Source organism: Cotesia glomerata, linkage group LG4 (genome assembly GCF_020080835.1).
Source record: "Cotesia glomerata isolate CgM1 linkage group LG4, MPM_Cglom_v2.3, whole genome shotgun sequence".
In the NCBI taxonomy this organism is placed as follows: Eukaryota; Metazoa; Arthropoda; class Insecta; order Hymenoptera; family Braconidae; genus Cotesia; species Cotesia glomerata.
Window position 1 is genome coordinate 24,904,676 of NC_058161.1, and position 26,290 is coordinate 24,930,965.

The 26,290-nt window shown below is 31.8% G+C and overlaps 1 protein-coding gene across 1 annotated transcript in view; it reads left to right on the forward strand.

The window, feature by feature from the left end:
* The window catches only part of LOC123263141 (thyrotropin-releasing hormone-degrading ectoenzyme-like), a 59,101-nt gene that overhangs the window by 31,916 nt on the left and 895 nt on the right, over positions 1-26,290 (forward strand). Inside the window, exons 2-10 of the mRNA XM_044725681.1 lie at positions 3,987-4,460; positions 4,540-4,720; positions 9,272-9,425; positions 9,482-9,563; positions 9,622-9,980; positions 10,050-10,333; positions 10,404-10,594; positions 10,683-10,985; positions 11,058-11,136. Of these exons, the coding sequence (XP_044581616.1) occupies positions 3,987-4,460; positions 4,540-4,720; positions 9,272-9,425; positions 9,482-9,563; positions 9,622-9,980; positions 10,050-10,333; positions 10,404-10,594; positions 10,683-10,985; positions 11,058-11,136 (2,107 nt within the window). The remainder of the gene's footprint in view (positions 1-3,986; positions 4,461-4,539; positions 4,721-9,271; positions 9,426-9,481; positions 9,564-9,621; positions 9,981-10,049; positions 10,334-10,403; positions 10,595-10,682; positions 10,986-11,057; positions 11,137-26,290) is intronic.

The following is a 26,290-nucleotide window of genomic DNA, read 5'->3' on the forward strand; positions in this document are numbered from 1 at the left end:
AGGTTCTTCATTAAAGATTAATGACGAAGCTGAAAAAAAATGAATCCAAAAATTTTATATAATTTCAGATTTCTTGAACACACCACCATATTGGCAGTTGTTCTCACTAAAGATCTAAAAAAAATTTTAAGAACGGGGTTTTTCATTAAAACTGATAATTAATACACTAAGCAATGTTTTCAATGAGTTCAGTATCCTTGACTAATGAAATCTATATAAATATATAATATGATTATGTATATACAAGCGAAATCGATTTTTCTTGAGTTGAAATTCTTCCGAAAAAATTTTGGGTACTCAATGACGCGCGCCAAGTACGATAAAAAATTTTTTTTTTAATTTTTTAATTTTCAACAAATTTTTTTTCAATTTTTTTAACATTATGACGATTTCTTGGTATTTTTTAGTATTTTACATCTTTTTGTAGAGAATGAAAATTATTGAAACGAGCCTAATTTTTTTTGTAAAGTGCAAATGTTATTGAGATGAGTTTTATGAACGTGGCCTTGGCGCAATTTTTTACAGTGAAACTGTTTTTGTTCGGATTAAATATTCTGAAAGAGCTTTATAAAGAAACAATGGAAAAAATTTTTTTGAAGCCCGTAGACTTTTTTTTAGACGAGAAAAAATTTGGAAAAATTTTTTTTCGGTAGTTTCCTTAGGATTTCTCCAGACCTGGACATGACAAAAAATTTTCATGGTCATCTCTAAAAACTAGACACTTGGAGCTATAATTTGATTATTTTATTTTTTCTTTACAACCATTTTCCTCGAAGTTACGCTCGTTGAAAATCACCCAAAAATTTGGAATTTCTTTCATACCCCTTAATTTTTGTAACTATAGTGTATTATCATTCGAATCATATTCATGAATTCAATCTGAACTAAATTATTTTCGGTAAAACGCAATTTTATAGAAATTACACGGTAATCGGGACTAATGCCATATATCCGAGCTCTCTCTCACTCTTTTGGGTATTGACGGCCCGTGGTTTTGATCGTGCCTCCTTGGCTTTGATCGTTTCTCTCTCACACACACACACACAATTTAACAGCATTCTCCAGAAGAGTCATCAGTATTCGCCTACATTTGGCAATACGCATCAAACTATTCTCACCAAGAGATAGTTTATTAGTCTTATAGCTCAGGCCCTATCCTGACGAAATAACAATAGCTCAGGTCCTATCCTGACGAAATAACAATAGCTCAGGTCCTACCCTGACTAAACAACAATTACACATTCACACACATTTATTTCTTGTAATTATCATCGAGGAGGTTTTTTATCTGACCATCAGATTTTTCCTCCTCTGGGACAATAAATTTCTTCCTGTTGTCCCAACATCGAGTGTAATTTATTTAAAATTCCTATCCATCTACACTAATAATCAAAATAAAATTTTGAAAAACTGAAGCACGAAATCTCGGCGCTTTGACGAGGTTTCGACAAAACATGGAATGACCCATAATATTATGTTAAAAAACAAAAAAATTATCATTCAGTTATATAAATATCCATAATAAATAATTATCTTATCACTGTTAAAAATTTCTATTGTAATTTTACAAGAAATGTATTAGAAGCTAATAGGCAAAACATTTATTTAAAATTACAATCGAGTATAGTAATATTACAAAACATACATAACTCTGTGAGGTTACCTATTTTACAAAACGGTTTTGTAATTTTACAAATATTTTTAGATTAGCTAAGTTTGTAAAATCACAATACTTTCCTTGAATTTGACTTGAATTGAAATAATAAAAAAGAAAGATTTGATTCATTATTTGTTGTCATTTTATTTTTATGAAGCGCTGACTAGATTTTGCATCTAACGTAGATCTCATTTCTATAACTCTGATGATATAAAGTGAAAATAATATTTACCCTAACTAAGAATCGAACGCGAGCCGCGCACTTGCCAGACCGATACCTAACGCCTTACGCCGTACGACCGATAGGTAATTCAACATCTTATTATTCTTATAAGCTAATCCTATGTTGTGATTGAGAATTGCTGCTTATTACTTATTATTTACATTATTTGTGTTATTTTATGCTGTTTTTTGATGGAAAATAATTAACTTTTACATTATTTATAATTCATTGAATATTATAAAAATTAAAGTCTAACATTATACTCTTTAAAATATATTAATTTCGAAATTATCGTTTGAGCGTAATATTAAAATTTATAAAAGATAAATGATGCCTCGAATTTATTATTACAAATAAACTTAGACTAAAAATTAGTAAAAATAAATATGAAGGACATTGTTGTTTTTTGATACATCAGTCTCATTTTTGGAAAACTGAAAAGTATTGTTTTTAAAATTGGAAAACAGTGAAGTAGAATTACAATTCGTGTAATATAATTAAAATTGTCTGGTAACATTACATTGCACTGTGTAATTTTACAATGAAAATTGTACAAATAAAAAAAAGCTTTTTAAACTTTTTATGAGATTATTTTAATATAAATTACAATATTTTTTTGTGATTTTACATACAATTATGCTGAATCAGATGACAAATAATGTTTGCAAAATTAAAAAGCTTTTTCTTAAAAATTGACCAACGGTTCTGTAATATTACAATGCGTGTTAGGTTTACACATGAAGTTTGTAAAATTACAATACATCTTAGTAGATTTCCTGACAGGTGTTGGAAAATTACATGAATTGTATTTTATTTCGCATTGCTATACACTGATTTGTAATTTTACTTATTATTTGTTTTCTTATATGATTGTAATTTTAAAAAAATTTTTAACAGTGTAGATTAAAACATAAAATAAATAAATATTAGTGTAAATATGTTAAAAATATTAGATTTAATAATAATTTATTATTTATATAATGGAAAATGTAAATTTACAATTTAACCGATTAACTATTTAACCGGTTAATCAGTTAACCGTTTAACTAATTTAACCGGTTAAATAGTTAATCGGTTAAATCGGTTTAACCGGTTAATTTGGATTAACCAGCTGGCCGATGAAATAATTAACCTGGTTAAACTTTCTGGCCGGTTAAGTCGGCCAAATTGTACAGCACTAAATAATATACAATAAACAAATTAATAACTTTAATACAAAATAGAAAAATTAAGAGACACACCGAGTGCGGATCTGGTGTCAAATTTAGGCACAGGGAGGGACGCACACGGGGAATAAAAATCCCTGCGACAATATGTTATTGTAATATTGTTAAACAAATTGTCGGTAGATGTTCAGTAAATTACAGATACTGTTTCGTAATTTTTCTAAATTGAGTTGGAATAAATAGTGGAGTAAATTTACGAAACTGTGTATTATATTTACTATATCGTGGTGCGTTAAAACTTCCAACACATTTTTAGTAAAAATACTAAGAAATTTTTAACAATGATATCATTGATGACACTTTACTGAAAATACGTATCCTCCTTTTTTTCGAATCTTTTTTCAAATTGTAATTATCACTAATAGTTTGATTGTTATAATCAAAAATCGAACAAGCAAACGAATCAATAATCAAAGATCGAACTAGAAATTTCGGAGGAATTCCGAAAAAACACTTTATTCGGTTTTCTTTCGTTCACGGTTTCTCTCGAACGAATCAACCGATTTTGACCAACTTAGTGGCGATCGACGTGGTTTTTTGTTGTTTAAAGCTGATTAGTTTTTGGAATCGATCGATCAAGCCTTTTAAAAGTTATCCAAAAAAAACCACATTTGAAAAAATTTTTTTTCTTGGTTTTTTTAAGATTCCTCAAAATTTACTGATCCGAATCGGTCCAAATTATATTAAAAATCTAAATTTGGCCAAGCCGTTTCGAATGGCTTCAACCGCGATGAAATCGGATAAGCCGTTCAAAAGTTATAAGCAATTCACATACTTTCACATACACACACACACACACGCACACACACACGCACACACACGCACACATACAGACTTAAAAAAAACCTGTGACATATTTATTATATTGAGATTTTTGCAGGTGGTTTTTATCAACTCAATTTTTTCCATCTTTTGCTCGCCAAGTTTTTCCGTGCTGGGATGAACCAGCGATAAAGGCTACTTTTAAACTTTCTCTACAACACAATTTCAAATACACTGCGCTGTCGAATACAAAATCCAATCAGATATCAAGCGCGGATAGTAACCAAAATCAAGTCTGGACATCCTTCGAGACGACTCCTCCGATGTCGGCACAATTGATAGCATTTGTTATTGGTGATTTAGAATTTTTATCTAGCAGCGATGAAGAGACACTTAAAGTATGGACAGGAAAAAATTCTGTTGGTCGAGGTGACAATTTACTGGAAATCGGAAAAAAAGCACTTGATATTTTGGAAAATTATACTAGTATTTTATATAAAGATCATGGATGTAAAAAATTGGATTTAGTTATAGTTCCGACATTGGGAGAATATTTAATGGCTGTCCCTAATTGGGGTCTTATTTTTTTAAAGTAAATTTCAACTTATTGAATGCACAATAATGATATCTGGCAAAAAAGGTATATAATTACTAAAACATTTTATTTCCAGTGAATCTCAATTTCTTTTCAGTCATAATATGTCAAATATAGAAGAAGAAGATGTTTTTAGGATCGTAGCATCTGAATTGAGTTATCAGTGGTTTGGAAGTTTAGTTACTCGTGAGTGGTGGCAATATACATGGTTAACTGAAGGGTTGGATGCTTATTTTTCTCATTTCATTAACGATCAAGTAATTAAATAGAATAAAATTATTCATTGACAAAGAGTATAGTAGAATATATATGTAAAATCTGCCCACGCGGCTTCAAAGTTTCAGCTCTTATAATAAGGATGACACGACAAAATCTCCCTGGAAAAAATCTCCCCGACAAAATCTCCTCTCTAAAATCTAATTTTAAATTATAATATTATTATCCCTGATAGTTGTGATGGTCTATTTCATATAAATATACACAAGAACCATGATAAAAGGGCACAACGAGATTTCGAAGTGTATTTGTCGGGGAAATTTTGTCGGGGAGATTTTGTCGTGGAACTCTTATAAGATTGTAATCTCAAGCAGTTCTCGTTTTTCGAGAAAACCTGTTTTTTTATTTTACTTTTTTCCAATGGTGAATTTAGAAATTAATAGATATCAATTGTTTTCGTAATATTAGCGAGTAAAAGCCATAACAATAATATATTATTGGCATGATTCGTAGTTTCTTATACTCCTCTTAACTTAAATTATTCTAATACGTTCTAACAAACAGTGAACTGATTAATATAATTATTCCATTATATTTGACAAAAGTATTGTCTAGACTTAGATATAATTATGTATGAGGTGATAGCTCGGTGGATTGGGACAGGCTTTGGCCTGATGGTCCGCCTATTCACATCGCCAGTAAATCCCGTTCCGATCTACCTTCGCCTTACATGAGCCGGCCGAATGACCAAGCATCGGTCCAAGCGTTCCCAGCGCCGGATACGGCAGACCAACCATCCCACTTTAACTTTCCCCAACGCTGCTAGGGTGGAGGCGTCGCTGAAACCCACCTCAACGAAGGCGCGAACAGACCTCCATTTATTGGGTTTCGTGATGTTAATTTTCACTCTGCTCGCTCTTTCGCCAAGGGGTTGTCCCAGGGACTCCCTCACCTCCTCCACGGTCGTTGCAGCGTCCATCTCGTCCACAACCATTTTAGGAACGAGACAGCGCACCACAACTTCTCATCCGGCTGCCTCGGTGATTTTCTTCTCGAGTCAAGAACGATCCTTTACGAATCCCTCGAACTCAATCAGAAGACCACTTTTCCTCGCGGTCCTAACCGATCTTACACCTATGGTAAGATCCTCCACAGATAGTTTCGAGCGTAGAACCCTCAAAACTTCTCCAGACGATCCCAACTCACCTGGTGTGATAAGGATTGCCTCCGGCTGTTGCCTCCTTCTGGACTTCTGGATCTCCTTGGCTGCTGCGGACCGCTGCGTCCCTGGTCCTGGTCCTGGTCCCGCAGATGTTCCTCCAGCAGCTGCTTTCCGTTTGTTCAGCTTCACTTTCTTCTTGTTTTCCTTTTTCTTCTTCATGAGAATGAAGGGTTCATCCTCGTCCTTCTTCCTCTTCAGCTCTTTTGCCTTTTGGGCCTCTTCTGGGGACGACAGTGTTCGCATTTTTACTGGTCTTGCACCAGAGTCCGGTGTTACCTGCTACAAGGTGCCGGGTTAGAGGGACCACTGTCTCCGATCTTTCCACTTATCGTACCGTTTCTTCGGGCCCTTTTGTATGTGTCACCTGGGGGGCAACACTCACTTGGTCGACGGCCTTCTTCCCATGTAAAGATATCGTCCTCATCCACCTTACAAGGACGCTCAGTCGGCTGGCTGCGGCCTTTACCTCTAGAAACAGATTCTTCTTCGAGTGCAGAATTTGGTCCGCACTTTGACCTTCTTCTCTAGTTCGAAGATCAGACTGTCGTCGACCAACCGTTTTTTGGGTTGTGACTTCAATCTGTTTTCGTCCCGGAAAACGAAAACTGGAGCGACACTCTTGGGTGTCACGCTCGTTTCCGTCGGTGTTGCTCCGATCGCCGTGCTCCCCGTAGCTGATCTAGACAACGGGGTCATGGGTTCCTCCCCACTGTCCAAACGGTCACTGGATGACGACGAAGAGCAGCCCGTCTGCAAACTGCTCTCCGCCAGTACTAGGGTATCTCTACCCTGCACCGTAGACGATTTTGTCATTAGGTTTGACATGTCCATCGTTTGTTTTGCTGTTACCCTGGCGGCGGGGCCCTATAACAGGGTGCTACCATTCAGAGCCAGATGGACCCTGGTTTTTTAACGAGGTTGATACTCCTCCAACTCCTCCTTCCTTGTCCTAAGAGCAAGGCCTCGAACTTGCTACCGGCATAGCAGAGTTAGAATAGTTGAAACAAAAACTAACAGATGATGGCACAATCAGTTTCTGAAGTAACCGGTCAGAAAATCCAAGGTAATAATGTCCATGGTAATAATCTCTAAGAATAATGTCCAATTCAATAATATCCAATTGCAAATACATCCAAAATAAAAATGTCCAAATGATGGTGATGATAGGGGTTAGGGGGCGAAGCCCCCAGTTAAAAAGTCAAAAGGCTGGATGAGGAAAGAAAAAAAAATTAGAGGCTATCTAGGGGCAGTGCCCCGGCAAGGTTTGGAAGGAGAAGGCCCCCAGTTAAAACATTAATAATGCTCCAACATAAACCTATCCAAAAACCAAATATATCTAACGTTATTTAATCCTAATGAATGAATTAATACTTGTACTCAAGTATGCTATGAGTCACTACCTAAGTAAAATTGTTAATTCAATATTATAATTCAAGGAAGACTAAGGTTGTTAGTGAGTATTAGATAATTCTTATTTTCATTGTTTACGATGACTCGTCATGTTACGATTGGAACTCAATCGGCTTTAGGTATGTTAGTAAGTAGTTAGTTAGCAGTTAGTTAGTCACGCGATCACCACCGAATAATCACAATGGGTCTCGAATTTGTAACTAGCCAAAAAAGAAAGAAACAACTTGTTTCCAATGGATATATATATATATATATATATATATATATATATATATATATATATATATATATATATATATATATATATATATATATTCCCAACACTCATCTAGTGGTAATGATGAAAGTGAAACTTCTTTGGCAAACTAATTTTTAAATCTCGTTTATATTTATACCCATCTAAAGCTTTAGGTTTTCGAGAGTGAGAGGGAGAGAAAAAGGAAGATATGTTAGGAATTTAATGCAACAATAACAAGCGAAATTTTGTGGCCAGCGTATTTATATGATAAAATAGGTTTTTATGGTTAAATTTGGTATCGTTGGAAAGGCTTTGAGCTGAAGTTGTATCTTTTCAATGTTTCATATGCTTTTTTAAAATAGCTTATTTACTATGATAAGTTTTTGAAGTAGTTATAAATAGATTCGAATTTGGCGATAAACAAACTCTGTTTATTTATTTATTTTGTTTTGTACACGTGAATGTGGTTACATATCAAAAATTAATTTATATAATTAAGAGACTAAAAAAAATTTAGTAACGGGTGTATCTTTACCGTAAATTGGGTTTGATATTTTTTAACGATAGTTATTTTCAATTTAAATAATTGAGAGAGAAAGGAAAATTTTGTGATGAGCATATTATTATTATTAAAGAAACTTTTATAGTTTAATTTGGTATCATCAGAAAGGTCGAGAATTAGTGCCTTTTCACAGTTTTATATATTTTTCCGTGATAGTCAATTTTTTATGTTACGTTTTTGGAGGAGTTTTTAATAGTTTTTTGATTCTTTAAACTTGTTCGGTCACTTTTGTCCTTTAATTTTTAACCGATCCTATAATAGCACTATTATTTTTAAAATTCATTTAAAAAGTACCCAAATTATGTACAATGTGTTTATAAATGTAAAAAAATCATTAAGCCAAAGTTTTCTTAATTCATAATTCGTAAATCTCGGCAGTCGCATAGTGACTGCAGGTTGCTAGTTGTAATTAAAATAACAAAAGTATTGAAAAAATACAAATTATAAAATCTTTCTCACTAGCTCGCTCCCACCTCGCGCTCGATGGCACTGTGCATGATGCGACGTTCGCTCCATCTCACTTTCTCTCGATCTTTCTCACTCGCTTGCTCCCTATTCTCGCTTCATGGCTATGTGCTTCATGCTACGTTCCCCCTTTCTCACTCTTTTTCAATCGGTTTCAATCGCTCTCTCCCTCTTTTTCGATAAAAATGCTGCACATCTTCGTGACACTAATATTATTATTATTGCGTTTCATCCGTATAAATTTTACCCTCATGCGCCTAAAGAAGTTTCACTTCAAAATTTTCAATTTTTTTTAGCGGGAAGTTAAAAACCATGGAGTTGACTAGAACTTTGATTGTGACATCGAATAACTTTTGAAACAATTAATGGGTCTCATTTATTTGGGTCTTACTTTCTTACACCTAACTACGCTAGCGCTACCGATGCGAGTCCCTGAGACTACCGCGCACCATGAACCGTCGATATTTTATTTACTAGAGGCTAGACCTCTAGCCGGTATATTAGGAATCCCGTGATAATTTCAAAATTTTCTTGAGATAATGACCTTAAAATTTTGTTTAACTATTGTCATTTCATACCAAAACGATCTGCAAAGCCACAACAAAGAAAGCCACAAGGGCAGATTGTTCATATATCCGGCTTGACTTTTTATATTGCTTCCTACAATTAAAAAATTATCTGTGTTTGGAAACAAGATACATAGATCCTGGCACATGATGGATACGTTTTTGATTGATCAGGAATCAATGTACATTTTTGATAGTCAAGGGTTAGTTCCTTCCCTTAATTCTGAAACGAATCCGTTAGATGTATTTAGTTTTGAATATTTTCAATCAAACTATGTCAAAGGTACGTACAAAAAAGCAGTTTTTGAAAAACATATTTACGTTATTTTTTTATTTTAGCTGTGTTTATAATACGCATGATAAAGAATATTCTTGGTGATGAAAATTTCCAAATTGGAATCAGGAATTATTTAAAACATAAGTGAGTAATTAGTCATCCAAAAAATTACTAAATAAATAATTTGATTTCAATTCAATAGTAAGTTTCAAGGAGTCACTTCTGATAATTTTAATGCTGAGATGGTATACGTATCTGGAAACACGAATAAATTGTTAGAGCAAGCTCTTATCAATTGGGAAAACACTTCAGGATATCCACTTGTCACAATAAGCAGAAATTACTCAACGAATAGAGCAAAAATCACACAATCACGTTTCATGTTCAATCACGCATTAAATTTGACAGACAGATATTGGATTGCTCTGAATTTTGCTTTTGAAGATCAACCGGATTTTGATAATACTTCCATAACTCATTGGTTCGATCCAGCGACGATTTCATTGGATGTTTTAGCGCCAGGAGAAAACGAATGGCTAATATGCAATAAACAACAATTTGGTAAAATAATTTATTGAAAAAAGCTTAATAATTAAAAATATAAATCGTAACAATTGACTTTCAACATAGGATACTATCGTGTGAATTATGATAAAAGAAATTGGAAATTGATTATCAATTTTTTAAATTCTGCGCATTATAATAAAATTCATTACTTAAATCGTGCTAAATTGATCGACGATGCTTTCGCACTGGCCGAATCTGATTATATTCCTTATGCAATTCCATTCGAGTTAGCAGATTATCTTGAACAAGAAATGGATTATGTACCATGGGCTGTATTCTGGGGACACATGGATCGTTTGTACTTTGAATCTGGGCTACGTTACTCTTCTTTTTATGAAAATTTCAAAGTAAAATGCAATAAAATTTTTTAATCACTAATCATTTGAAGATTATGAATTCTTTCATTTATTATTTCAGAAAAACGTTGTTGACTTATTCAGTAAAGTGGAAAACAGCCTCGTTTATAATACACTAAGTCATGATATTTTTAATAAAGAATCCATCAAAATGAAGTTATTGACTATGACGTGTGCGTTTGGCTCTGATATCTGTAAGGATTACACGCTTTCTATGCTCTCTACATGGCTAGCGGATTCAAAAAATAATGTGTAAGTAAATTGAAAAAGAAAATAGAATTATCATATCAATCAGGACTTAAATACAATTGATTTTGTATCATTAATAATTTACTTTAAGTCTTCCAGAAGATATACCCCCATATATCCTGTGTGGTGGACTTCGTTTTGCTCATGAAGACATTTGGAATATAGTATTAGCAAAATATTCCCGCAGTAGAGATGGTAAAATTTCAGCATCAATTGGTTGTACGTCAAATTACACACTTCTGTACAACATAATGTTTGACACAATGAATGCCATTGACAACGTTTCTGAAAATCAGTTATGGAACTTACTCACATCGATCATCTCTTATAGTGATATAGGTGTGAGAGTCACACTAGATTTTGTTGAAAATTATGAAACTTCAATAAACTATACGTGAGTTTAAGATAAGATCTTCATGATGTTTAGGTCTAATCTAAATGATTTAAAACAATATTCTGTTTTTAGGGACTCTCGTTATTCATTCTTAAAAGTTGCTATTACATTAGTCATGCATTATGTTAAGACAGAAAATGATTTTAAAAGAGTAAGTAATCTTTTTTATTCATAAGTACATATTACGGAAAGCTAAAAAACTAATTCACCGAATTTGTGAATTAGAAAGAAACTCTATGTCAAAGAAAAAATTCTTCTGTTTGGAAAAAATCTTATCTCAATTTTTAAAAGTAGCACAGGCCATTTACAATTTTTCAACTAAATAACCCGTACTCATGACAACTTGATTCTTGAAAGGGGTTTCAAAATTTTATTAATCGAAATTTTGAACAGTTATCAGTATTTTCTTTTAGAATAGTTGCAAACTTGTTCAAAAACATTGTATGACCCCTTGCTTTGTTAAATTATAGTTCGCGTCTTTAGTAGATTTCATAGAAATCTAATTATAACATTGGTCCTCATGGCGGAACTTTTAAAAAATTTTAATATATTTCGACTAAGTTGATCAAACTGATTCAGAAAATAGATATGGTTCAAAAAGTTATATATATATATATATATATGGCGGAGAATGAAGTACAGTAGAGTATTTTTTGACGAAGTGATGAGAATATTCTTTAGGATATTTCTATTTTTAGTTATTTTTAGAAATGAACTGTTACTTTAATATTTTGTGAAATAAGGTGTAACGAAATTGTTTTATTGCGGTAGGCTTAGGCCTAGGTAGGCACATGGTTGTCAACGTACTCGGGATCCCAGGACGATAGGGATATCATAAAATTAATAAGGAAAAGAGAAATGTGCAGCAGACAGACTATTTGAGAATAGTTTTAAAAAACACAGTCTTGCTTTGGAATTGAGATTGAACAGACGTCCTGGTGATCGCGAATTCGTTATTTCCTAAGTCTCGGTCTATCGTACGATATTTTTTAATATTGTTTGCATTCTAAATTCAATCAACCTTGTACAAGTTTATCTACTCATTCTTAATAATTGATCTTGTTGTTATTGTGAATATTAATTAGTTGTAATAATGAAAATGAATGAATTACAAAATGCAGAATCTCTAACAAACGTTCTTGCCTCTCCGAGAAATAAATAAATATATATATATATATATATATATATATATATATATATATATATATATATATATATATATATATATATATATATATAAATAAATATATATATATATATTAGAGTGTTTCAAAAAAACAAACTATTTTTTTTTTTTCGAAGAACTTTGAAAATTCTTCAGAGTATACAATGTATCGAATACATTGTGAAAATCTCAGCCCTTAATATTAATGTATAGAGGTGGCTGTAATTAATTTTTTTTTGCCCTCCGGGCGGAAAGTGGCAACTTTCGTCCCGCTGCGCTAAACTAAGTTGCCGCTTTCCGCCTTCGTCGGACAAAAAAATAGTATACACTCCTCGGGAAGTAAATAAGAAAGCCTCAGATCACATGTTTGTTGACCTCGGCTTCGCCTCGGCCAACAATTACATGTGATCTGAGACATTTCTTACTTTACTTCCCTAGGTGTGTAATATACTATTATTTCCATTTAAATAACATAGAAAAAAATTTTTTTTTACTTTTGAATTTTGCTAGTCAACAACGAAGCATTTTATAGCTATGATCGATACATATTCTTGTAGGAAATTTAACGATCTACAAAAATTGTTTGAATGAATATATGCGTACGGAGAACCATTTCGGAGTTATCAGGCCTTAAACATCGAACTGTTTAAAAAAATAATAATATTTATTTATAAATACGAAAAATCGACTTAAATCACTTAAATAAACAATATTATATATCAAAAAATTAAAATGATAAATTTATGATAAAATTTCATGAATTACGAAGTTATAATTTTTCACTATTTTTAAAAAATTTTTTGCTTTTTTAAAAATAAATTATATACATGAAAAATAAAATTATTTATTAATTGATAAAAATTATGAATTATCATATTTTTTAAATTGTCATGTACTGTTATTAACGAAATAGTTTTAAAAATTCTAGGTTATGTAATTTAACTCAGTGCTATATAGTTACATAGTACTTCAATTGAACAATCAATTTTTATTGAATTGTTAGTATGATTTTTATAGAAATGATAATACATTAATTATTTCCGCTTTCTGCCGTCACAAACCTGTCTCTCTCAGAGCTTTTTTATCTTACATTGCTTCGTAGTAAATCAACGTAATTGTTAATGTTTTAAACTAAAATTAGTTTAATATTATATTTAATTTATTTATAATTATTTGTAATTGTGTTTATAAAATCTCATTGTTAAGCTTAAGATGGAGAAGCAAATTTATTCAATTGGTTATCAAATTACAAAATTTGTAGGAAGCAAACTGCCGAGCTTAAAAGAGGTTATGTCTCTTTTCTTTCATTATCATTGTTCTCAAAGCTTGACTATTAAGAAAAGTGCATTAATTACGGTTGAGAATGTATTCGATTTATGGTCTGAAGCTGGAATTCCGACTTGTGCGAAAAATTCTGCAGTAAGAAAACTCATTCGCCATCACACTGTTTGGAAAAATTTGCTAAAAAATAAAAATCAAAAGCTGTCATCTACTCAAAAAAAAAAAAGTTTCTATTTTTTGTGCCGATATTGAGAAATTATTTGACATAGCACATCACAAAGTAATGAAACTCATTAATGAAAGTCAAAAGTTATTATTGCAAGGCCAAAGACAGTCAAATCGACGAGGTTTTCTCCATATTAATCCTCCAGTAAAAACGGTAGCTAATAATATTGATGAAGATAGAATTGGTGAGTGGTTTTTATTTTTAATTGTCACCTAGGGTAAATAGCACAAAAATCCTCAAAAAACTTGAATGTCTCACACTTATTTTCTGTGCGTAACTTATACTGTGTCTGTAATAATCCAGTATTATTCTCATCACTTTGAATTTCGTCTGCAAAATATAAAAAGTTTAACTTTTGAATCCTCGGAGATTGAAAGAAAACCAAAAATTTTAAAATATATCAGGCACAGTATAAGTTACGCACCGAAAATAAGTGTGAGACATTCAAGTTAGTCAGGATTTGTAATTAATTTTATAAAAATAAAAAAGAAAAATGTTAAATATTTAACTTGTATTCAAGAATAACTAAAAATATTCAAAATAATTACTGACCAATTAAAGGAAAGGTAATACTGAAAAAAAAAAACGTTTAAAAACATAATTTTATTCAATCGTTAGAATTCAATAAATACTTCGTGCATAAAAAATCAGTAAGAAGATACGTAATTTTTTTGCTGATAATAAAATTATCTTTAAAAAATTTTGTAGAAATAAAATAATGCTAGGTTTATAAATGACTATTTTTTGAGGATTTTTGTGCTATTTACCCTAGGTGACAATTAAAAATAAAAACCACATCATATGTAACTATATAGCACTGAGTTAAATTACATAACCTAGAATTTTTAAAACTATTTCGTTAATAACAGTACATGACAATTTAAAAAATATGATAATTCATAAATTTTATCAATTAATAAATAATTTTCTTTTTCATGTATATAATTTATTTTTAAAAAAGCAAAAAATTTTTTAAAAATAGTGAAAAATTATAACTTCGTAATTCATGAAATTTTATCATAAATTTATCATTTTAATTTTTTGATATATAATATTGTTTATTTAAGTGATTTAAGTCGATTTTTCGTATTTATAAATAAATATTATTATTTTTTTAAACAGTTCGATGTTTAAGGCCTGATAACTCCGAAATGGTTCTCCGTACGCATATATTCATCCAAACAATTTTTGTAGATCGTTAAATTTCCTACAAGAATATGTATCGATCATAGCTATAAAATGCTTCGTTGTTGACTAGCAAAATTCAAAAGTAAAAAAAAATTTTTTTCTATGTTATTTAAATGGAAATAAAAAATTAATTACAGCCACCTCTATACATTAATATTAAGGGCTGAGATTTTCACAATGTATTCGATTAGGGATACTCTGAAGAATTTTCAAAGTTCTTCGAAAAAAAAAAAATAGTTTGTTTTTTTGAAACACTCTAATCTCCATGATGATATTAACATAATTTCATTATGAAATCATAATGATATTGACTTGAATTTAAAGTTTAATGGTAATGATGGTCATATCCGCATAAAATCATAATGATATTTTTAGTCTTTTTAAATCGTGATATAAAGTTATTGAGTCATAACTATATACAGGAAATAATGCAAAATAATTAAATTAAAGAAATTTTTAGGACGATATAAATTGTTTTCAAAATAAAAAATAATTATCTTAAGACGAAAAAAATTTTTCAGTTAAAAATTTTTTTTAAACCAAGATAGTCAATGTTTTTCTAAATATTCTTTCAAGTTAAGAAAATCAAAGAGGAAAGTTAAGTATTTCAACAGTATAGTGCATGATAAAAATACTGTTTTTCTCAATTGTTATACATTTCCTCTGATTAACAGAAAAAATTAAAATTTAACTAATCTACTTAAGAAAGATTCGTTCTCACAGGTATTTTACTTATTACGGGTTTCCAAAGTATTGATATGGCTCATATATGAATCTCCTATTAGTGCCAAAATATGAGATTCATTATGATATTCATTATAAGCTTCATAATGATATCATATCATTTTTACACGGGTATATATAGATAGATAGATAGATAATAAATTTTATTGTTCCTAGAGCCTAAGCTCCTTCAGGACCATCAGCAATAATAATACATTGATTTACATTTTTACGTAGTATAGTAAAACTAAGTACAAATTAATTATTAATTAATGAAACGTTCACATACAGCTTTTTAGTGATAGACAGAAAGATCTTATAATTATAAAATATAATTTAATTTAATATCAATTTAAAGCAATAATTCAGAGTGATAATTAAAATAATTACAAATAAATCTAAGACGCATAGGTATTCAAAAATTCCAATTGAAATTGAAAGTGAAAATCGAATTTAAATATAATTTAATTTAATTCAAATTTAATTCAAATTTAATTCAAATTTAAGTATCACATTGAAAGAAATGATTGAAGCAAGCATTTTTAAATTCAACCAAATTATCCACAGCCACAGTCTCAGCTAGCAGAGCATTCCAAATTCGTAAGCCATTAACTAAAAATGAATTGTCATACATGACACAATTCGCCTGTGGTAGGCGGAAATAGTCCTCTCTGACATCACCTCTACGCAATGCCACCGGTAAAAAATTTAATTTTGAGTCAAATAGCTGTCGATAATTTAGTCGAATTTCTTTATAAAACAAACAGGCAATGAAATAGTCTCGTCTTGCTCCAAGCTTTAGCCAACCTAATTTTTTGAAGTAAGGAGTTACATGTTCGTACTTAGGAATTTTGTAGATAAATCTAATACATGAATTCAACTTCCTCTGTAACTTTAATTGCAATTTATTCGCAATATTCGTAAATGCCGCGCAACAATAGTCAAAGGTTGGAGTTATTAATGTAGTAACAAGTTTAATACGCAGACGTTCATTGAATATTTCATTATTTATTTTTAATTGTGCTAGAATACTCATTGCACGGTTACAAACACTTGTTACTTGACTCTCCTATGAAAGAGTATTGTCTATTATCACTCCAAGATATTTTATAGTGCTACTATAAGGAATAACACAACCCTCTACAACAATCTTGTTGGCCAATTGACACTCATTACTACTGACTTTTACTCTACTTCCACAAATAATTGCACTTGTCTTTTTAGGATTCAATTTTAGACAATTGATTTTACACCAATTAATAATTTTTATTATCTCACTGTTAAGTTTGGCTACACACTCATTGATCTGCGAAAGATGGCAAGAAAGATATATCAATAAATCGTCTGCATAAGAAAGATATTGGCAATCCAAACGTTTAGCTAGATCCGCAATATATAGTAAGAATAATAACGGTCCAAGTACGCTACCTTGAGGTACACCACTCACTATTTCTTCCCATGATGAGATATTTTCATTTAAGCGCACCGACTGCTTTCTTTTTGTTAAATATGATTTAACCCACTCAACGGCTGAATTCGAGAAGTTCATAAGTAATAATTTGCTCAATAATCTCTTATGGTTAACAGAATCAAAGGCTTTACTGAGGTCAAACGAGACCGCAATTGTAACCTTAGAGTCGTTAACCGCTAGCCTAATATCATCACAGAACTTTATAACAGCAGTCTGCGTGCCCAGTCCTTCAGGAAAAGCCGTCTGATACTCATCAAAGTAGTTGTTTTCATTTATATATTTAACAAATTGATCGTGTACACATCTTTCCAAAGCTTTTGACAAATTTGGCAGCAGTGAAATAGGTCTATAGTCTTCACAGTTTGATGGATAAGCCTTTTTTGGAATCGGTATCACATGCGATAGCTTCCAATCCTCAGGAAAGACCCCGGTTGACAGCGACACGTTGAATAAATCTGTAATTGCTTCCAGGAAAAAAGGCAGTACGCATTTATATGACCTGATAGAAAAACCATCTGAACCAACTGAATTCGATGTTAATCTCATAATTGATTTTCTAATAGTTACCGTGTTTAGCTCTTCAAAAGTGAATTTAATTTCATTATCATCGGTTATTAAAATATCTGACGTATCAACATCCAGGTCCATTAAATTACCCGACGCACAAACGAAAAATTGATTCAGTTCATTCAAGTCAACTTTTATAATAGTATGTAAGTCCTTTTGCTTAGCTAAACCCAATCTCCTCAGATCATTCCAAAGTTCCCGCGAGTTTCTAGCATTGATTAATTGATAATCAAAGTATTTCTTCTTCGCTTCAGTAATACGCTGCTTAACTAAACGTCTGACATGAGAGTACTCTTTATAAGCGTAGCCCGTCCTTCTAAAGATACGATAAAGCTTATCTCTGCGACATTGGATACTTCTAATTTCATCAGTGAACCACGGTGCAGGTGGTCAACGCGGAACAACTAATTTTTCAGGCGCAACAATATTTACAATACGATCAATATGAGCATGTAAACATGTGTTCATTTCATTAGCCAAGTTTAGTTCACTCTGAGTTTTATAATCAACATCTTCACACATTTCTCGCAGCTTATTATCATTAACAGTATTCCAGTTTCTATATACAAAACTATTCAGTTGTTGCAACTCTACCTTATAATTATAAGTCACAGAAATTAAATCGTGTTCAGATATAAATGGCTCTGAAGATTGTTCCGACGTCAACACCTTAGCAAGATCATCTACTATATAGGCATCAATCCAAGATTCTGAGTTTTCCAAGTGGTGAGTTGGAGAGAACTCAACAATATGTAAATCCAAACAGTTACAGAACCTGCGCAGTTGATCACCATAAAAATTTCTTTTGCTCAAATCTGAATTAAAGTCCCCAATAATAATAATAATATTATTAAATTATACCATTATGTTTTCCATCTCCTCTTCTAAGTCATCTAGATGTTCTGTGCTGGGTGGTTTATAAACCACTCCAACCAATATCTTCTGTTTTGATGAACTCAATCTAATATATAAAATTCTCGTGTCACGGTGTGCGGGACCAAACTCCTCCGAAACGGCTCGAACGATTTTCGTGATCCTTAGCGTGCATATTGGCCAGGGTGGATATTCGATAAACATCTATTTTTCATCCCCCTAAATTTTAAGGGCGGTCCAGCCCTAAATTTTTAACTTCCCCCTACGAAAATCGAAGATTTTCTGTTTTGTCGAAAACTATCCACTTAGGATAGTTTCCGTAATTGTTTTAAAAATTATAGTTAATTTGGGATTAGGATATTAAATAAATTGTGCGTCGATTTGTAGGGGAATAAAATGAAGATTTATTTATCCCCAGAGGAGGAAAACTCAGTTGCACTGAGAAAAAACCTCCTCGAATGAAAAAATGTACAAGTAAGAACGCAAAGCGTGTAGTGCGAATAAGACTATGTGTAAATTGCCGTCGCAATCAACACGAGGTGAGCTCAACCGCTTTAGAAAAGCAAATGGTATTAATTCAGAATTAATGAATTGACGCTAGCTTTTAAGCTAACTAGAGTCAATTAATAGTGAAATACTAATTAATTGACGTAAAATGTCAGTGCAGAGACCGATTGATTGATTAGAATTATTAGTGTAGGAACTAATTAGATAATTCGATATCAGAATCGAATAGTTGATGAAATTTGATTCGATAGAATGATGATTAAATATTTAGCAATGAATTTAATATAATTTATTACAAATATTGCGTGTTAACTATGGAATGACTAAAGCCGCGTGGCTGATGCAATCCTTTGTTAAAATGGCGCGTAATAACCGCGTGGCGTCACTTATTAATTTTGATTTATTTAATTCACTGAACAGTTACTAATGATTTTTAATGATTTGAGAATTTAATTGGTAATTGAAGTTAATGAAATTAATAATATTTAATGAATATTTTAAGTGTTAAAGTAAATGCGTATTATACGTGATAAATCAGAAAACGATTGACACAGAGTAGTCGTACTAGTACAAGCGTCCAAGCACAACTGCTTGCCGCCGGCCACGTGAGCCGGCTTCTCTCCCGCTAATCAAAGCGCGCATGAGCGACAGCCATGGTGTGACACGAATTTTCACGAGTTGGAGCGATCAAGCCCGAAGGCGCAACTCCTCTTATAAATTTTTATTAATAGTATATTACACACCTGTGGCAAGAAAATGAGAAATGTCTCAGAACACATATATGTTGCCCGAGGCGAAGCCGAGGTCGACATATATGTGATCTGAGATATTTATTATTTTCCTGCCATAGGTTTGTATACTATTTTTCTGTCCGACAGAGGCGGAAAGCGGCAATTTCGTTTAGCGCAGCGGGCCGAAAGTTGCCACTTTCCGCCTGGAGGGCAGAAAATGTCATTTCTATCGGTTAAACATTTTCAAAAATCGGGAAGTTATTGTTTTCACCCCGTTTTGCAAAAACCGAGTTTTCATCAGATCTCAACGTTTGAAGGTCACAGGAAGCTTCCCTGACTATCCCCGCGAGGTTGTCACGGCGTCTGTATGTATGTGTGTGTGTGTGTGTGTGTGTGTGTGTGTGTGTGTGTGTGTGTGTGTGTGTGTGTGTGTGTGTGTGTGTGTGTGTGTGTGTGTGAAAGTATGTGAACCGCTTATAACTTTTGAACGGCTTGACCGATTTCATCGCAGTTGGTGCCATTCGAAAGGGCTTGACCAAACTTAGATTTTAAAAACTATTTGTACCGATTCAGATCAATAGATTTTGAGAAATCTTCAAAAAACTGAAAAAAAAATTTTTTCCAAATGTGGTTTTTTTGGAATAACTTTTAAACGACTAAATGGTTCAATTCCAAAAACTGATCAGCTCTTAACCTCGAAAAACCACGTCGATCGCCACCAGTCCGGTCAAAATCGGTTGATTCGTTCGAGAGATATCGTGAACGAAAGAAAACCGAAAAAAGTATTTTTTCGGAATAACTCCGAAATTTCTAGCGCGATCAATTCAAAATTTAAAATTCTTTGTGAGGCTTAAAAAACTGCGTCGAATGCTGCCAACCGCGTGAAAATCGGTTTATTCATTCAAAAGTTATTGTGGTTTAAAAATTCAAAAAATAGTGTCATCAAATCCCTATCAGACTTTTGAGCTCGAAGAGCTCAAAAGCATAGGAAAACAATCTCTTTGAGCTTGGAGAGCTCAAAATAACCCATAAATTGTATTTTTGAGCTCGAAGAGCTCAAAAACGCCATTGGTGCAATTTTAAGCGCCTAAGTATGGAATTAGCGGGAAGTTGCAGGGATGGCCTTTAGGGTCAACCATTTTCCTAATTTTTTTTTTAATTTTTTAGACAAAATTTTTTATTTTCATTTTTTCACGATACAGCATACAAAAATACATGCAACCTCAAATTTTCACCCTTCTACGATCAACCCCTGTTTTTTATTTGTGAATTATAAACTTCAACAGGATTTTCCAGCAGCTGCAATAGGAGGCAGCTATGTTGCATTAACAGGAAAAGATCCTGTTGCAGCAACAGGATTGCTACTGTTGTTGCGACTTGATAGTAAAATAAAGTTGGGTCAATCTATGTCAAATCGACCAATAGTTGGAATCGATCCCTTCCGATTTGGATAAATTTTGATCAGAAGTTTTTTTTTATCATGCAACGATCTTCTGCCAAAGGGAAAAAAATAAAAAAAAACTTTTTTCAAAAGATCTGCAAATTCAAAATTTCGCGATTTTTCCAGTTTTTCAATTTTGTTTTTGTAATATCTCAAAGGCCATTATAGATACAGGAATGGCCTTTCGTTTGTTTGAAAGGGGACACTTGGAGCTATTGAAAAAAAAATTATGAAAAATGCCAAATTTGTTAAATTTTGAATTTTTGAAAATCGTCAAAAATGACGATCGACATTTAAATTTTGGCTCAATTTTTTTTTTTTATAATACTTTGTACAGATCTTAAAAGATCTTGAAATTTTTAGAACTGTTTTTTTTTTTTAATATGAACTTTTAAATTTAAAAAAAAAATTTTTTTTTGTTTTTTGCATTTTGTAAATAAAGTAAAGTTATGCAGATACATAATATTGTTATTTTGAGCATTAAAAAGTTAAATGCACGACCTGGAAATATTGAATAATAAAATAATTTTAACTTTTTTTTATTTTTTGGACATAATTTTAAAGTCAGGCTTAACGCATGATATAATTCGTTATATGTCGTTTTTTTACTTCATTTAAAGTTGTCGACGCCACTTATCGTCTTATTAAAATGGAAATGATTTGAAATTTGAGATTGAGCAACATTAATGTGCAGAAATTTGTAAGTAAACAAGTACACAAAAGAACGAAAAAAGAATTGATATCTTCATTACATTATTTCTGATTGTTATTGGAAATTAACATCTGTTTGAGTAATTTGACGTTAAAAACTATTATTGAAGTGAAGAAACGGACAAAATATATCATCCGTTGAAAAAATAAGAAATTATATCATGTGTTAAGCTTGACTTTAAGATTACGTCCAAAAAATTAAAAAAAAGTTGAAATTAATTTATTATTTAATATTTCCACATCGTGCATTTATTTTTTTAATGCTCAAAATTACAATACTATGTATCTGCATAAATTTACATTATTAAGTTGCAAAAAACAAAAAAAAAATTTTTTTTGAAATTCAAAAATTCATATACAAAAAAAATACAGTTCTAAAAATTTCAGGTTATTTTAAGATCAGTACAAGGTATTATACAAAAAAATTAAAACAAAATTTCAATGTCGATCGTGATTTTCGACGATTTTCAAAAATTCAAAATTTAACAAATTTGGCATTTTTCAAATTTTTTTTTTTTCAATAGCTCCAAGTGTCCCCTTTCAATCAAACCAAAGGCCATTCCTGTATCTATAATGGCGTTCGAGATATTACAAAAACAAAATTGAAAAACTGAAAAAATCTCGAAATTTTGAATTTGCATATCTTTTGAAACAAATTTTTTTATTTTTTTTTCCTTTAGCAGAAGTTCGTTGTATGATAAAAGAAAACTTCTGACCAAAATTTATCCAAATCGAAAGGGGTTGATTCCAACTATTGGTCGATTTGACATAGATTGACAGAACTATATTTTACAATTAAATCGCAACAGTAGTAATCCTGTTGCTGCAACAGGAGACTGAAATAGGATGTCGTGGCACGATGCAATATAATAAATCGGCTTACTCGTTTTAGTAATTTATTTATTCACTTCAAATAAATTATGTTAACCACAGATGCCCAACTTGGCAACATTCACACAATACTTTGGAGCTAATTAGTCATAATAAGTGCTTCGAAAATTACTAATTAATTAATCAAACTCTTTAGACTGACCAGGCAAAGTGAATCAAACTATTTATCACAAAATAGGCAAAACGTGAATCAAATTGTTTATAACAAAACAGGCAAAAACAACCCGTAATTGATTGAACTGTTCAAACTACTTCAGCCTAAGTAGGATTCAATTAATTAACGGGAATGGCACAGAAAGCTACTATGAATTATTCAAACTACTTCAGACTAAGTAGGATTCATTTCGCTAAAAGGTCATGTCTCAATCTGCTAAAATAAGATGTTCAAACTACTCCAGACTGAGCAGAACTTACTCGCAAAAAGGCGGCAACAACATGGTCTACCACACTTATATAGGGCTAGCGGCTATGCTGTTGTACTTGTCGAGCGTACCCGAAGCTATTTGAAGCGCTACGATGCCATCGTAATAGTTTATAAACTCACACTTCTTGAGACATAAAACTTAGAACATATCTATTAAACTTCAATATTCTCAGTGAAAATTTCTTTACAACAATCGTCTCTTTGGCAGCGGAGAAAAAGTCATTGTAATGTTTCCAAAACTTAACTTTACATGTAGCTATTCAGTCAACGCACCAAGAATTTTACATTCATTTTACTTTTACAGATTATATAACCTCTAAATTCTTTTATTGCAGGATCGCGGGAATGTAACAGATTAAAATACAGTGTAAACTCTATATAACGACACTGAAGGGACCGTGAATTTTATGACATTATAGAGAGTTGACGTTAAATAGAGAGAAAAAAAATTAGAATTAGAAAAAAAAAAGTTTACTTTAGACCAAATTTTTATTATAGTTATGTGCATAGAAAGCAATTTTATTTATTTATTTGTTTATTTATTAACAGCCCTATTGCGTATATTCTGTTACTTTTGTCTGACGTCTTTTGCTGCACCAATAATTTTGTTGTATTTTTTTACATATCGACGATCTAATTAGCAATTGGTCTAACTCCTTATTTTGTAGAGGGTAATTTTTTAACATTTTAATGTAGCAATAGTCCAATTATAAATTATTTGAATGATCCAAACCAAAATATTATACCTCTATTAGATATTTAATGGTTTTTTTAAGTGATAATAAAATTTTCACAAATTGTTTCTTCGAACAAATGAAAGATTGTCTAAAATGGAGTTAGATAATTCGTTAATTGGAACGTCGATATTTTTTTTATATCTTGCGATATTGAGGGATCTTGGTCATAAAAGAGATATTTTTCTAATAATTTAGCTGAATTTCTTAGAAAGCTCAGAATGCATAATGCCACTTAATTGTTGTCATTATTGAGAGTGAGTATAATGCTATATAGAGGGTATCATTGTATGAAAGACAAGCTAAACCAACCAACAACAAGTTATTTTGACGCTTTAAGGAGTTTGTCGTTATATAGATTAACGTTATATAGAGTTTACACTGTAAATGCATTTTCCAAGCACTTGGGATGTGGAAATGAAATTTGGCTACTTATTTCAAAAGAATTCAGAAAAAACTTATACAATTAATTTCCTATAAAAAATTGATGTCACATGTGACACTTTTCTCGGCAGAGAAAATTATAATAAACGGAAAAATTTGTCGCACGAAGCTAGGCAGATTTTTACACTTATGAGACCTACAATTTCTTTAACTGAAACTCAATGCTCATTTCAAATTTTTTTCTTCGTGTCAGATATTGTACATTTTTGTAAGAAAGTTATGGAAATGTTATAATGATTGCGCATTGAAAGTTACAATTAATATTCGCTAGAAAATTCACATGGATAAAAGGTACAAGCTAATTCGATGGAATTCGGAATCTGTGCAAGTCAAAACAATATCGATGCTTTCAATTCTATCCACGAGGCATATTTATGTTCATGCAAAAATAAAAAAAAAGGAGAGTAATAAAAATATGAATAAAAAAAAATAAAAGACACTTACAGCTACAGTTTGCTTTTTTTTTTTATTTGCTATACAACCATTTTGCTACAAGTTATAGCCTGTTATATCCCCAAAAAATTTGGATTTTTTTCTTGCTCCCTTAATTTTTGTGAGAAGTGTAGAAAAATTTTTTAAAAGTTGCGTCGTGAGGACAAATACAAAAGTAAAATTTTCATAAAATCTACTAAAAAGTCAGGGTAATGTATACTAAATCAAAGGCAATTTCGTGAGCTTTCACTTAATTTTTTTTTAAATTAGCCATTTTCTTTCAATCCAAAGTTATTCATCAATGAAAACACAAAAAACGTGATTTCCACTATTTTGATAATTTTGGAAGGCTATTACTTTGAAACTCATTTACTGACTTGGCCCATCCTAGGACTCATGCGAGCTAACTGTCCAAGGAATCTGTACCAAATTTCATTAGGATCTGTGGAGAATTCTTGATAGAATAACATTCGTAAGTCGGTTGTACTACACAATGCCAGAAAATGGTTTAATAGAACTTTTAACCTTCATACAATGAATACAAATTGACAAAAATTCATACAATGTGACATCTCCAAAAAACCATATTTAAGGCTATATGTAACGATAAAATTGACAACATCGAGTGACTAGAGTATATAAACCGTGACAGTCACGGCAGTTTCAGATATAAGTGTGTACAAAAGAATTAGGAAAACGCTTGATCCTAAAAGCCATCCCTGCAACTTCCCGCTAATTTCATACTTAAGCGCTCAAAATTGCACTTATAACGTTTTTAAGCTCATCAAGCTCAAAAATATAATTTTCGTGTCACATTGAGCTCTCCGAGCTCAAAAGTCTGATATAAGTTTAATAACACACTATTTTTTTGAATTTTCAAACCGCAACAACTTTTAAATGAATCAACCTATTTTAACGTGGTTGGTGAAATTCGAAGCAGTTTTTAAAGCCTCATAATGTATCTTTGAGTTTAAATTGGTTGAACTAGGAATTTCGAAGTAATTCTGAGAGAACATTTTTTGATTTTTTTCGTTAACGATAACCCACGACCGAATCAACCGATTTCGACCGGGTTGGCGGCAATCAATGTAGTTCTTTGATGATGAGAGCTAATTAGTTTTTGAAATCGATCGGTAAAACCCCTTAAAAGTTATTCGAAAAAAACCACATTTGAGAAAATAACTTTTTGTAGCTTTTTCGAGATTTCTCAAAATCTACCGGTTCGAAACAGTCCAAATTATATTTAAAATCTAAGTTTAGTCAAGCCTTTTCGAATGGCGCCCACCGCGATGAAATCAATCAAACCGTTCAAAAGTTATGAGAGGTTTGCATACGGCCGCGCGCGCGCCCACACACACACACACACACACACACACACACACACACACACACACACACACACACACACACACACACACACACACGCACACATAAACACGCACGCATACACATAAACACACACACACATTCAAAAACATTCGGGGAAACTTCCTGGG